Here is a 13,888-nt window from a genome sequence, read left to right on the forward strand (position 1 = left end):
AAGTCTGGATGAACCAGTGTGATCGTCAAGAACAACTGGGCCCTGAGAAGCCAAATATTCTAGACCGAACTCTTTGATTGGGCTCCATCGGCATCCTTTGGGTGTCCTGCGACTGGTCCAGGTGAATTTTGGTCAAACGCTGGTGTAGCGCCCATAATCCCCCGTAAGGAGGAAACCCCCTCTCTTTCTTCTTCCAACCTCCTTGGGATTGTGTCCTTGTTCCTTCATTCTCTCCTTATTCTTTTATTCTTTAAGTCCTAGATACAAAGCGATCTGAGATCCTGGACTCCTTTGATTCTTTTATTTCAAACACATTCCTTGAGGCTGTTATTCTCTACATTTTGCTGTGCGAAATCAAGAGGACCCGACATTCATTTTCTACTGTGAACTAGAATTCGAAATTCTACACACACTTCGATCTGATACTGGACATTCCAGTTGATCTGACATTCTTTCCGCGATCGTCTCACCACGCGAGACTCAACGCATCCGATCGCAAAGAGCGACCAGACTCCAAAACGAACGAAGTCGCACACATTGCATGTGTAAAATTCTAAATCAATTTACAACCACGCTGAAACGCACCGTTGCCATATTTTAAATTTGACCAAATTTCCAAATCATGTCAACCCTCACGAGAGCATTCACCCGGCGCAATAAGCGCCCAGAGGTGTCTGCACCCATGCCGTATCGTGGCGAAGGGAATTTGCGACTCAACTCGGCAAGTATAAAGCGCAGCAACATATCTGGACCAGTGCAGCTCTTGTCTACGACCAACATGCTGGCCTACAACGCACCCGACATCAGCCCAGTTTACTCAGCCGGCTCTTCATCTGCCTCATCACTAGGATCGCGCGACGACTCCGACAACGCATTTTCCCCGCAAAGCTACGCGTCTTCGGTGTCCTCGCCCGATGTCTCTCCTCACGGGAGCTCTCCCATTGATGCAAACCCGTTGGCATCGTATTTCCCGAAGCACACGGCCTCGGTGACAAGCCACCCGCGCTCCTCCACGTCTTCGTCAAATACAGATGCTCCGATGGTGCCTAAGCGAGCTCTGTCCCACACCAAGCGGTCACACCAGGAGCTCGCTCACAAGCGCTCAGTCTCGAGGATGTCCCCGCCGCCGCTGAATGCAGCGCGCACCACACCGACCATTCGTGCATCACAGGAATTCTTCCAGGCCGAGCCGCATCCATTCGGCAAAGAGCTAGAGCAGGTGAACGAAGTCGTAGAGGACTTTTGTGGCCTCAATATGCACGATGATGAGGAGCGGATTCTCTATGCCAAGGGGCTCAAGAAGTTCTCCGTCGAAGATTATCTTGTCGAAGTTGAAGAATTGTACGGCAGCATTTTCGAGGACACACGTGGGCCTATGACCACATCTTGGTTCTAGCGTAATTGCTGCCCCCCGGTTGATCCGGGGTGATCAACGACACGAGATTGCGGACTTGCAAGGGACTGGATATTTCTTTGCTTGACCCGCCAAGACGACCAACTCTTATTCTTTCTTTCACGACTATTGCCCCTTGTTTTACACGATACCATGGGAGGACCTTGTGTTCCCGCGCTCAATCTTGATTTTTCGAATTGATTCATGCCATTTTTTTCACTTCTTCCCGTACTAGACGGTCTTTTTATCGTTATGCATTGATGTATCATTTGGGTTCAACTGCTTCATACCGTACTTGATGATGGTTCTGCGGTCTTTTAGCGACTTTTTGGGAGTCTTATGTGATGTCTCATTCCGAATCTCAAATATGATCCAATAAACACGTTTAAAACTACCTTGCACGTCGAACAAAGTAAGATGTGATGATGTAGTTCTACAATCCGACAATGAGTACATGATGACATAAGTCAATATTACCCAATTAGGTATAGCGTAGGGCTCACCGACACGGTCACGGGTATCCGCCGGGCTCCACAAGTGACCGAAGGAAAAGGAAAAATTTCACTTTGCTTTGCTTGGAATCCAGCAACTCGACCATTCTGTCTGCATCCGATTTTATCTATCTCAAACAACTGGACTCCCACGGATGCAGACAGACTGTTGCCTTTTTCTCCTATTCCAATCTGTAGCATAATCCTCAAGATCTCGACGTGAAAAGTGTCGTGTGCTTGGATCAGTCTTCGATAAGCTCCGTTGAATTGAAAGTCAACTGGATTCGATTTCTGCCAGAGTGCAGAAAAGCAAATGTCGACACCGGTTTCTGCCTAGAACCCGTCCTACATCTCTTCTTCCGCACATTCGGCCATGGTCTCCCTAGCCACGACTTCACGCAAACCGGCGCTACTGGCCACACCCACGATATCTCGATCTAAAATGCTTCCGGCTTCTTCTCCAGTCCCGATTCTCAAAAACTCGAAGGCTCCTCCTGTGGTCGCCGGCTCGAAACGCAAAATGAGCGAGATGGACCTCCCCCTATCCCCGTCCTCATCCCAGGCCGATGACGCGACAGAAGCCCTTCCTCCTACCAAGAAGCGACCCCGCGTACAGTTCGATCAAGATGTGAAGATATATGAGGATACATCGTCGGAGAAGAGTCTGACATTCATTCGGGAGGAGATGCGCCGGGCTATCCACCGACATGTTACGATGTCAGAAAGCGAGGGCTACGACCGAATCAAGGGAATGTTTTCTGCCGATCCAACAAAGCAAGACGATGACAGCCTGCTTGCATATGAATCACCAACACACACATCTTTGAAAAACCACCTTCTTGGTCTGATCTCGCATGTTGCCTCCTTGGACCGCTCCTGCAGCGGACTGGTCCATGCCATCATCAACAGCGAGTGGCTCGGACGGGACGAATCCTACGTGAAGCTGTATATCCGGTTCCTGGGCAACCTTGCCGCCGCACAGGGTACCTTCCTTGGACCCGTCTTGAAGATGTTAGCCACAAATCTCGGGTCCATCCCTCGAAGACGCGGTCGACTCCCTGGCTACGCTGTTGTGACACCATCCGAAATGCATACTCGAGTCCACATGGCAATGCGCCATGTGCTGCGGCTCATCCCGGCCGGTAGTGGGTCACTCTCCCCGATTTTGTCTGCCCAGTTTCCCTTCGACACAGACCCAGCTAGCGCGAACATTGCCTATACCCGCAATCTCATCCACATCATTACCTACGCCCCAGAGCTTCAGTCCGACATCCTGGCGCTTATTACCGAGAAGCTTGTCAAGGTCGACGTTGAAATCCAGGTTGATATGGAGGACTTTGAAGAGGAAGTCGGCGATGAATTCTTGCATGAGATTGATGATTCGGATGACGATGATGATGCCTCGGTTTCTAGCGAAGATTCGGAAGAGGACGACATGAAGGGGCCTAAGAAGATCAAGGATAACATTCTCAAAGTGGACGGGATGATTGATATCCTCTTCGAATACTTCTCACCCCCGTTCACCTCGGGCACCCTGGATGATAAGGAGAATGCGCTAGACCTGCTCCTCAGTCACTTCCAGACGATCATCCTCCCTACATACCGATCCCGTCACTCGCAATTCCTCTTGTTCCATTTCTCCCAGGCTTCGCCCGTGCTCGTGGATCGCTTCGCAGCCACATTTGTACAGCTCATCTTCAACAAGCTGCAGCCCAATATCCTGCGCCAGTCAGCAGCCGCATACCTGGCTAGCTTTGTTGCCCGTGGTGCCCATATCTCGGGAGAAGTTGTTCGCGACGTCTTCGATCTCCTCCTCACACACCTCAACAGCCTACGTATGGACTATGAGGACAGCTGCCGCGGGCCCGATCTTCGTCGCTACGGACCTTTCTACTCCACCGCCCAGGCTCTGCTGTACATTTTCTGTTTCCGGTGGCGCGATCTGACAACCGCTGCCGTCGATGGTGATACTGCGGCTCAGGTGGACGAGCTTGAGCCGGGCCAGATCGCATTCCCTCCCAACATCAAAGAATTCCTTCACAAATGCATCTATTCGCGACTGAACCCGCTCAAGGTATGCTCGCCGGCCATCGTCGCCGAATTCGCCCGTATCGCCCACCACTTCCAATTCCTATACGTCTACCCTCTCCTTGAGACCAACAAGCGCATTCGCGTTACTGCCTTCAGGAGCCTTTCCAATCTCTCAGATCCTCGCTTCAACCATGTCGGCCGCGAGATCCGCGCCGGCGATCACCTCGGCTATCAACTGGATGCATACTTCCCCTTCGATCCCTACCAGCTTCCCCGTAGCCGTCGCTGGTTGGAAGGTGACTACGTCGAGTGGCGCGGTATTCCAGGTCTCGACGGGGGAAACGAGTCAGACAGCGGAGTTGACGAGTCCGACGATGAAGACGGCGAGGATGCCACGGAGACCGACGAGGAGTGAATTTGACACTATCTATCTTCCTCGAATCAGGACTCCATGTTTCGTTCCATTTTTTTGTTACTTCAGCGTGGCGTCCGGGATTTCCATCAATATTTGCAATTTGATCTTTTCTCTTCAACTTTTTCTTTCTTTTTTTTTCACAAAAAGTTCCCGATACCTTATGACTGACGATATCGTTCTTCTTCACGGAACTGTCCGGTGGAATCCTGGGAAATTTGTGCCTCGTGTACTACCATAGTGCTGATAAATCTAGCTGTTCAAAAAATGGGAAAATAATTACATGAAATTTCGTGAACTCTTCTAACGGTCTAAGACCCAACTGCCTTATAAATCACATGGCTCTATACAAAATCAAATGTACATGAAGTCATATCCATGGTCAGATCTCACCACCATTGTGATTCTTCCAACTGCCGGCATAATGATGCTGGACCAATGAAGGACCAGTCACATTCACATTGCTGTAAGAATTCGACGACGCAGCGAACGAATACCCCGGCAAGATCAAAACATCATCGAGCAAAACGGGCTCCAAAAGATTCGAGATACTCGCCATATCGATCGTCTCATTGCGAGCCAATTCCAAGCTCTTCAAAACCCCGCGAGTCAATCGCCTCGGCCCGGTAAAGTCGATCACATCACCCGTCATATCCAAAGTCAACCCGGAAACCGGAACCTGATACTCCTCCGTCTTCTGACGAATGCCCTCCATAATATCATTGATAACCATGAACAGATGCGGCGACCCAGGCGCCGCCATAATCGTCCAACTCTCAAACTGCCGGATGAAATTCTCCCCCCAGCCCACATCAAACTCCCACCCAACAACCAGCCGAGCTTTAGCACGCATAGTCTCGGGGATCCATTCTCTAATGGGTACATCCCCACACGAGACATCCAGATCAGCCCAGATGCCCCCTTCCACGAAGAGAAGCAGATAGCGCAGGAAATCCGCCTTCAGAATCGGCACCGAGAGAGAAAGGTAGGCGTCGACGATATCGGGCCGATCGCCGAAGTTATCTTGCACATATTGATCGCCCGTGAGGTCGGTCATGATCTGCGCGCTATGCGCTGGGTTTTTGTGGAGACAATCGTGCAGCCATTCCTCTGACTGGTCGCTCAATCCTTTAGGTCCAACTTTGTACCAGATCTTCTCTGGGATCCGCGGCGACGCCAGCTGGAATCCCTTTCTAGATAGATCATATGTTGGGTAGCTTTCTGGTGTTGCTTCTCTCAGGGGGTGGTAATAGAGGATGAAGAAGAGACATGATAGGATCAGTATGCTTGCGGTTGAGAATTTTGTGAATGTCCGCCCCTGAGCACGCATGGTTACGGTGTGACGGTGTAGAAGTAGAAATGGGTTCCAGAGAGGGAATAATACACCACTCTATCAATCCGGGAAATGCCGTGGGATTGGTTAGGGTGATGCTGAGAGATTGAGATGTCCATCACGATATTCTTTTCCCCCTGACTTTTTTTAGGACCCTATTTTTAAGTGAGACCTCATTTCATTAGGACCCTTAAAGTCCCGATTAAGCGACTGAATCACTTGGAAATTTGAAATTGGTCGTTTCTATTGGCTGGTGGACACATTAATCTCCACCTGTAGGTTTTGAGGCTGATTTGTGTAGGTTTCGAGTTATCTGACTTCGATATGGCCGGATTGTTTCTTCTTCAATCCACAGTGCATGCATTCTATCCAGGATCTTCTCAAATGATTAAATTCGCAGTTCTTGGAGATACATTCTCGCAGCCACCATCCCATCCTCCACTTTGGCCTTATCCGGTCCGCTCCCCATACTTATAAGACCCTTTCCACCAGCCTTTCCACCCACGACTTTCGCAACCTGCGCAGCCCATTCATTTGCCACCAGCCCATTCGAGATGTGTTTCTAGTAATATAGGTTAAAACAGCCCCTTCTATTCCTTGAAACAAACTTACCGGCGAGACAAAGCACCCGTGGGCAACCCTGCCAGTGGCATCTACACCTATGAAATACACGCTCTTGTCGTCGTGGATAGAAGAGACATGCTTAATGGCCTCCGTGATAACTTTGGCGGAACAATCAGTCGGGATGTTGACAACAAACGAGGTGCTGGCTGGGTTATCATCGATGACGGTTTTGACATGGTTGATGGCAGCATCGACTTGACTTCTCTGCGTTTCTTTTTGCTCTTTCATCATCTCTTTGATGCTTCCTTCGGGTCGCCTTGCGAACAATTTCTTGTCCAAAATTGAGATTGTTGACGTGGCGAGTTCGGCCTGTGCCTGCTTGACAAGTGCCTCCTTCTCCGGGGAGATAGACATCTGCTCCATACTCACCAAGTGCTCTTCAAGACGAGCTGCATTCTGTCGGGCTTCTTGCGCCTCTTGACCGGTAGCAGCCACAATGCGTCGGACACCTTTTGCGATCCCGGACTCCTCCAGCAAGACCATATCCTTGATCTCACCGGTCCTGTCAACGTGTGTGCCTCCACATAACTCGACACTGTAGGTCCACCGGTTCTTGGAAACATTGTCAACCAGGGCGTTGACAGGGACTCCGATCGAAACAACCCTGGTTGGATCAGGGTACGTCTCACCCACAATAGTGCGTACACCTTCGATCCGACGTGCATTCTCCAGTGTGACGTCCGCCACAAATACGTGTCGATCATCTTTGATGTAATTGTGACAGATCTCTTGGACTCTTTCAATCTCCTCCTCAGTGAGGCCAGATTTGTGCGAAAAGTCGAAGCGTAGTTTCTCTGGCGCGACAAGCGACCCCGACTTCTCCGCCTAAAACTTCTCGTAATGCGAAGTTAAGGATATGAGTGCCGGTATGATTCATGCGGATCAGTTGCCGCCGCAACTCGTCATATTCAGAGATCACCGTGTCACCAATCTTCAAGATGCCGTACTTCATATAGCCAGTGTGCAATACGTAGGCTCCATATGACTGCACATTACGGACATCAATTTCGGCAACATCGTCGATGACCAATCGTCCAGTATCGAAAATTTGACCGCCAGCTTCAGCGTAGAAATTGGTCTTATCGAGAAGGACACCAAACTGTGCGCCATTTGGGACGTCGGACGTGCTTGTCACAAATGTCTTACCATAGTATAGCGCCTTAATAGTTGACTGGATGGAACCTTTCCTATACTTAGCCACATCATCTGTCTTACACATGCCAACTATATTCTCTAGAGCAGCGAGATCGTGAACATCGAGCGTGACGAGATCAGATGCACTCTTCTTTTCGCCTTTGCTAGCCTCTCGGGCCATCTCTTGGGCGGCGGATACTTCGTCCTCGTCAATATTCAGACCTTGCTCTTCGGCCATAAGCTTCGTCAGGTCAACCGGGAACCCATACGTGTCGTATAGTCGCCACACGTAAGCTCCGGGGAGGTCCTTTGAACCGCTCTCATGACACTTCTGCGCATATTTGCCAAACATCGCTTCTCCTCGGTCTAGAGTTAAAGCAAAAGCTTCTTCCTCTTCGTTGAGGATCTCCTTCACGGTCTGTTCATTCCTTCTGACTTCAGGGAAGATATCCCCGATCTGTTCGACAACTGTAGGCACAATCTTCGAGAAGAAAGAACCGATTTTCGCGTCAAAGTACTTTCTCGCGTATCGCACACCACGTCGTAAGATTCTCCGTACAACGTAACCGCGACCGACGCTATCAGGTACAGCGCCGTCAGAAATCGCAACCGTGCATGTGCGGACATGGTCGGCCACAACACGGTAGGCGGTGTCAATGCCATCATCTTCGGCGCCGAACTTTCCTTGGTATGGACGAGCTCCTGTGATTTCCTGTATCTTTTCAAAGAGAGGGGAGAAGAGGTCTGTGTCATAATTCGATGACTTGTCTTGCACGATCGAGACCAGGCGCTCGAAGCCTAACCCGGTGTCGATGTGCTTGTTCGGTAAGGATCTCAAAGACTTGTCTGCCTCCCTGTTGAATTGAATGAAAACAATATTCCAGATCTCCACGACGTCGGGGTCATCTTGGTTGACCAGATAAGCGGCGTTTCGTCCACCGACTCTATCATAGTGGACCTCACTGCAGGGTCCACACGGTCCCTGGCTGCCCATCTCCCAGAAATTATCTTTCATGTTTCCTGGGATGATATGGTCATCAGGTACGCCAATAGCACGCCAGATCTCTTGAGCATCAATGTCCGGGCCAAGACCTAGGGGGGCATAACCTTCGAAATAGGTGATATAGAGTCTGCTGGGGTCAAGGCCAAACACGCATGTGAGCAGCTCCCACGAGTACTCAGCGGCTTCCTGTTTGAAATAGTCACCGAAGGACCAGTTGCCTAGCATCTCAAAGAAAGTGTGGTGATAGTTATCCTTTCCCACGTCGTCGAGGTCGTTGTGCTTTCCACCTGCACGAATGCATTTTTGGGAATTGGTAGCACGCTTCAAATAGGCAAAGTCTGCATGCGGATCGACAGTACCAAGGAAGATGGACTTGTACTGGTTCATGCCAGCATTGGTGAAGAGTAAAGTGGGATCGTTGTGCGGAATGACCGAGGACGAAAGCGCTGTTCAATGAGTCACTTATTTTGTGCAGGTCAATTCAAACATGAAATACTCACTGAAAATATGGTTCCTCTCTTTGTAGAAATCGAGGAACGTGTCTCGAACTGTTTTAGCCGGCCATTTGTTTGGTTGGAGTGCCATTATGGGCTATAACTGAGATAGAGAAATCCAAATATGCTTGTTTGAGTGCAAAATATGTGCCTAGGATTTGCAAGAGAGGATTAAACAAAGAAAGTGAGATTTATGAAATCTCCTGACATGTGACCTTCAGGCACAACCCCCTGTAGTGAGTCATCTTGATACGAGTTGACTGGTATTTGAGCATTCTTTGTTCGCTTGCTGGCTGTATACAGGCGGTGTACCCAGGCCCATATGAATGTATCCCTGACCTAGGGCTAGACAACAGTCGATCAATTTCAGAGACCCTCTCAGCTCAGACCGCAACGGAGAGCACTTATGGACTACAGAGTCCTCAGTACGGAGATGGGGACAGTTGCTATACTCAGTTCATGGGAAGTATACTAAAGTGAGGTCACAAGTAAGGACAAAATGTTAAGTTTTCGAACAGTTGTTATCTGTTCATCCTAGGTACGTCTCTAGAGGAAAATCGTGGTACATCTGGTAGTTCAAGTCAATACTCCACTCTAGAACAAAGCACTTGACAAGAGCGATGACGGTCATCGGGTCAAGGATTGGAGAATCAGATGTGGGACCTGCGTCCCTCCAAAACCTCGTCTCATCAAGTGCTGAAATTGGTCCACCCGATAAAGTCGCTGCTATTTCAGTCACGATCCTGACGACATCTTCTGAATTCCCCTAGCCCGCCATAACAGCGCTTGATGCCATGGCTGCCATATCTTCTCTCACAAACCGCGGGTCCCATCCCCTGGCTTCTAATCTTTCTGGCCATTTTGCTACCGCAAGACAGAGTGTCTCTGCTAAACGGTTTCGATAGTGGTCCACCCTTTCCCTTGCAAAAGCAACGAGGATATCACGTAGCCCTCGATGAATCGACCATGAAAAGGTACAATGCAGTACTCGGCTTTCTGCTTCTCAACAGTTCCTTTAATATTGCAATAACTTCAGATAAGTAAACAGGGAGCCTAAATCTAGACCTACTATTATGTGTTGGGCTATAATCTAATGCAAGTATGCACCCGGAGATGTCCAATCACTCTATATCGATGCACATCAATTTGCATTGAGCCTAGCGTCAGCGGTTAAGCAACCAAGCCCTAAAATCTCTGTGTTTCGGCTCGCTACATGCAAGCTTGTATCTTTGAGGTATTAGCATTCGGAGTAAGACCACATAGTTTTAACCGAAGAAGTACATAGAAAATAAACGTAGTTTAATACATCGATAGTTATGCAGTTCACCTAGAGCATAAATATCAATACGGGGTACATACTCCGTAGTTATGAACCAAATAGAAACTAGGTCAAGCCACGGGACTACTCTAATTAGCCTAAAGAACTCTGATTGTAAATCCGACGTATAATAGTGTTTCGCTAATAAATTCTTTCCAGTCTAGTGTTATCCAGCCTAACGATATGCTAACTAATTGCATGCACACCACAACTAACCCTTAACCCCTCATTGGGTAGACCGATACCGGAGGAAGGGACCTCGGGAACCCCTCACCCACAATGCGCCTGCGCGCTCCCTTGTCACTCCACTAACTCCCTGTATCTGCATTGTACTTAGTGCAACAGCCAATTCCAATCGTTACAATTGCTAAATGTGAGTGCTGGCTTCTCACCTGATCAATCACAGTCAGAGCTAAAAAAAAAGCAATTATCAGCGCCACAATCAAATCATGGACGAGAATATCCTCAAGCCACATGCCTCAAAAGGTACAGATCGACAGGGCAATCTGAAACTCTACAATACTTTCTTTCTCCGGATGATAACAATTCTCAGTGTGGACCACCCTCATAACAAATACTGCATACCTCTCTGGGCTTTTGACCCTTGAGTACTCTCTCAGAAAGGTCGGGTCAAAGTATCCGCTTGTCGTGCTCTATACGGACACATTCCCTGCCGAAGGCCACAAAGCCCTTGATTCCCGGAAAATTTTGAAGCGCCATGTACCGTATCTCCTGCCGTCAGCTCCCAAGGATTTCACCAACGATGTACGATTCTACGATTGTTGGAGTAAACTCACACCGTTCTCACTTGTTGAATATGAGCGTATCGTACAACTTGACAGTGACATGCTAGTCCTTAAAAATATGGATGAATTAATGGATGTCGAATTGGATTCACCAGAAATGGCTGGAAACGGAGATCGAGTCTTTGCCGCTAGCCATGCTTGCAGCTGCAATCCGCTTCATAAACCTCACTATCCCGCAGACTGGTAAGAGCAACCTTTATTTGGGAACATTCAAGCGCGACATACAGTGCAGCTAATTCGATAATTCTGAAAGGATTCCGGCCAATTGCGCATATACTACGCAGCATGAAAATCCCGACATCGCGCAAACCGCCGGTGCTTCACCCACTTCAGGGTTGGGGATACCCAATGGAGGCCTACAGGTGGTGATCCCAGCTCAGGCAACCTACGAGAAGATTCTTGCACAGCTTGGTGCTTCTACAACATCGAATTATGATTTTGCCGATCAGTCCCTTCTCGGTGACCTGTTTTATGGTCGCTGGGTTGCACTCCCGTACATATACAACGCACTCAAAACCTTGCGGTGGGAAGGTGTACATGACGCTATATGGCGCGATGAGAATGTGAAAAATGTACATTACATCCTCAGCCCGAAGCCATGGGATGAAACTGGACCGAGCCAAGACCCATCGCACGCATGGTGGAAAACATTGAATGCGAAACGGTTGAGCGAGGAGCAGGAGACAGGCTTGAGGGACGAATTTTGAGTTGTTTGTTCAAAAATTTACAAACCACTACTCTCGATTTGTTACATTCAACATTCATCCACCAAATACCTCATTCGGTGGGCACTTTAACCAGGAAGATTTCCTGGTGGTGTGTAAATCGTTTGCTTGGCCTGGCATAGTAACACGATATGACTATCCTTGTGTGACCACTCAGACCTCTTGAAGACCTCTGGCGGAATTACTCATCGCAGCGAAACACTGCCTCTGCAAAATTCAGCATTACATTGATACAAATATTCCATTGTCCAACTGAGAAGCTCGCAGAAGCTGTAATAGTAGTTTAAATGAAAACTTGCTCTATAATCGTGTTATCATAGACCAACCAAGGCCTCTTTTCTAGATGGAAATAACCCCCAGTGCCATAACTGTTTGTTTGCGAATCTGACCATGGCGCTAACCAGTAGTATCAAAAAGACTGGTAAATAAGCGACAGCCAGATATTGAGGATCATTAATATCGTTTGGATGATTCTTTCTTTAATTTAAAGGTGTTGTACAGAGTTTGGAAGCTGCAAGCAACGAAAAACCGACAGGAATCTGTCGTAACAAAGATGTGATTATCTTATTGCTCAGTCAACGCCCTTTACCTCGTACATTTGACTGTAGAATTTCCTCTTGGCTTTCACTCCCTTGCGGACGCTGTTAGCGATTGGTATACCTCAACTCAATGGGAACATAGCTAAGTCTTTCTGATTCATTCCGAGAAGAGCCTCTGAAAAGCCACGGAAACAGAAAACTTAGCGGCCGGCGCATCATAGGGAGACACGCACAGATTATTCCCATATTGCACTCGACCAGAGTCCAGACTGAGCGAGGGATGAAATCCCCTATACTGGGATTTTATCAGCAGCTGTTCTCTGACTTCCTTTTTTTCGAGGCTTCCAATATACTCACAGCTTTGGTCTAAGCCAGTCGATGTTTGAGACACTGCAACCGTACGCATGATACTAGTGACACAGACACTACGTATACATTAGACTCCTGATCAATGCAAAGAGAAGGGAGGATGAGATAATACATACAATATTCCAACACCGAAAACAAAACACAACCCGATCCGGTCGCGCTTTGAAAGCTTCAGGTGGCGAACTGGGGGAATGGGGAGAATGGCGATCAGAACGTCAGTAACCGTGTTGATTCACGCAAATGCATACCACCAGCTATCTTTATCCACGCATTGTTTGACCTTGATCTTATGGTTCCAAGAAGCTTCAATCGGGATACACTGAAAGATTGTGACGAGGACTGATGCGACTGTCCATGCGGCGATGACAGCTAGGAAACCCTTTCCCGCACGCTGGAAAGACTCGGTAATAAATACTCGGAGGTAAAGGAGGACGATAGAAGCTTTGGTGAAGCCGAGAGCAATCTTATATGGAATCTGGGCAACAAAAAACCACTTGGTGGAGTGTTAGAGATTTGAACGAGCATTAGCTACCGTTGATATCACTGCACCTTAAGAGCTATATGTATACCCTCTCCCATATCTGCTTTTCGCCTGCCATAGCCATGCACGACGGCTGGAAACCAAAGGTCAGCTTATGACTAAAAGACCCGCCGCAGATGTCTTTTGACTTACCTAAATTGATAGCAATTGTTGTCATGACCGATGCCGCTAGGGCGATGACGAGGAAAAGGTCATCCCAACCAAATTCCTTCAGATGAATCCTCGTTGCTAGTCGAATGGTAACAAAAATGGCCGCAGTGAGCACCATTACAAGCGCGGTGATGAAAAGCACATGGCCCCTATCTGGGATACCGTCAGTTGTTTGGCCATAAAATGTCACACTCTGGATAACATTGTCAAGTCAAATGGGGTTGGATTAGATCGGAACGATCATAGCCTATGTGCATTTCATGAGTATGTACGGGCCAGAAGAGAGAACTGTATCTCTGTTTCAAACGAGATCAAGGATCAAGGCTTCCGGTGTGCCACTAGCAGGCATTAGATGTGACCTGGGACGGCTCATTGGGGGCCAAATGGGGACTTGAGACAGCGGACCTGAATCAAAGCACGCCAGATCGACTAGGGCTTACCTCTACAGGCTACATATATATGCAAGGCCCGTCAATCGATTTTCAACACGCGGTTTCTTTCACAGTCTATTTTCCTTTGATTTTG

The 13,888-nt window shown here is 48.4% G+C and overlaps 6 protein-coding genes across 6 annotated transcripts; 3 read left to right on the plus strand and 3 right to left on the minus strand.

Moving 5' to 3' along the window:
• Positions 1-622: 622 nt before the first annotated feature.
• On the plus strand, positions 623-1,396 carry N7518_007851 (uncharacterized protein; the record flags this gene model as incomplete). Its single annotated transcript, XM_057188778.1, has 1 exon — positions 623-1,396. One exon carries the CDS (start codon positions 623-625, stop codon positions 1,394-1,396), a length of 774 nt encoding a protein of 257 aa, XP_057040481.1.
• An 861-nt stretch (positions 1,397-2,257) lies between these two features.
• On the plus strand, positions 2,258-4,330 carry N7518_007852 (rDNA-binding RNA polymerase I transcriptional factor; the record flags this gene model as incomplete). Its single annotated transcript, XM_057188779.1, has 1 exon — positions 2,258-4,330. One exon carries the CDS (start codon positions 2,258-2,260, stop codon positions 4,328-4,330), a length of 2,073 nt encoding a protein of 690 aa, XP_057040482.1.
• A 379-nt stretch (positions 4,331-4,709) lies between these two features.
• On the minus strand, positions 4,710-5,657 carry N7518_007853 (uncharacterized protein; the record flags this gene model as incomplete). The annotated part of the gene is made up of 1 exon (XM_057188780.1): positions 4,710-5,657. The coding sequence occupies one exon, from the start codon at positions 5,655-5,657 to the stop codon at positions 4,710-4,712; it is 948 nt and encodes a 315-aa protein (XP_057040483.1).
• A 391-nt stretch (positions 5,658-6,048) lies between these two features.
• Positions 6,049-9,006, minus strand: N7518_007854 (alanyl-tRNA synthetase; the record flags this gene model as incomplete). Its single annotated transcript, XM_057188781.1, has 4 exons — positions 6,049-6,222; positions 6,273-7,109; positions 7,204-8,867; positions 8,922-9,006. The coding sequence occupies 4 exons, from the start codon at positions 9,004-9,006 to the stop codon at positions 6,049-6,051; spliced, it is 2,760 nt and encodes a 919-aa protein (XP_057040484.1).
• Positions 9,007-10,682: 1,676 nt separating this feature from the next.
• On the plus strand, positions 10,683-11,746 carry N7518_007855 (glycosyltransferase family 8 protein; the record flags this gene model as incomplete). The annotated part of the gene is made up of 3 exons (XM_057188782.1): positions 10,683-10,719; positions 10,787-11,222; positions 11,293-11,746. 3 exons carry the CDS (start codon positions 10,683-10,685, stop codon positions 11,744-11,746), a joined length of 927 nt encoding a protein of 308 aa, XP_057040485.1.
• Positions 11,747-12,904: 1,158 nt separating this feature from the next.
• N7518_007856 (uncharacterized protein) lies at positions 12,905-13,481 on the minus strand (the record flags this gene model as incomplete). Its single annotated transcript, XM_057188783.1, has 3 exons — positions 12,905-13,165; positions 13,222-13,286; positions 13,346-13,481. 3 exons carry the CDS (start codon positions 13,479-13,481, stop codon positions 12,905-12,907), a joined length of 462 nt encoding a protein of 153 aa, XP_057040486.1.
• Between the last annotated feature and the right edge of the window lie 407 nt (positions 13,482-13,888).

This window comes from Penicillium psychrosexuale, assembly GCF_028828465.1.
Source record: "Penicillium psychrosexuale strain IBT 29551 chromosome Unknown utg000004l, whole genome shotgun sequence".
NCBI classification, from domain to species: Eukaryota; Fungi; Ascomycota; class Eurotiomycetes; order Eurotiales; family Aspergillaceae; genus Penicillium; species Penicillium psychrosexuale.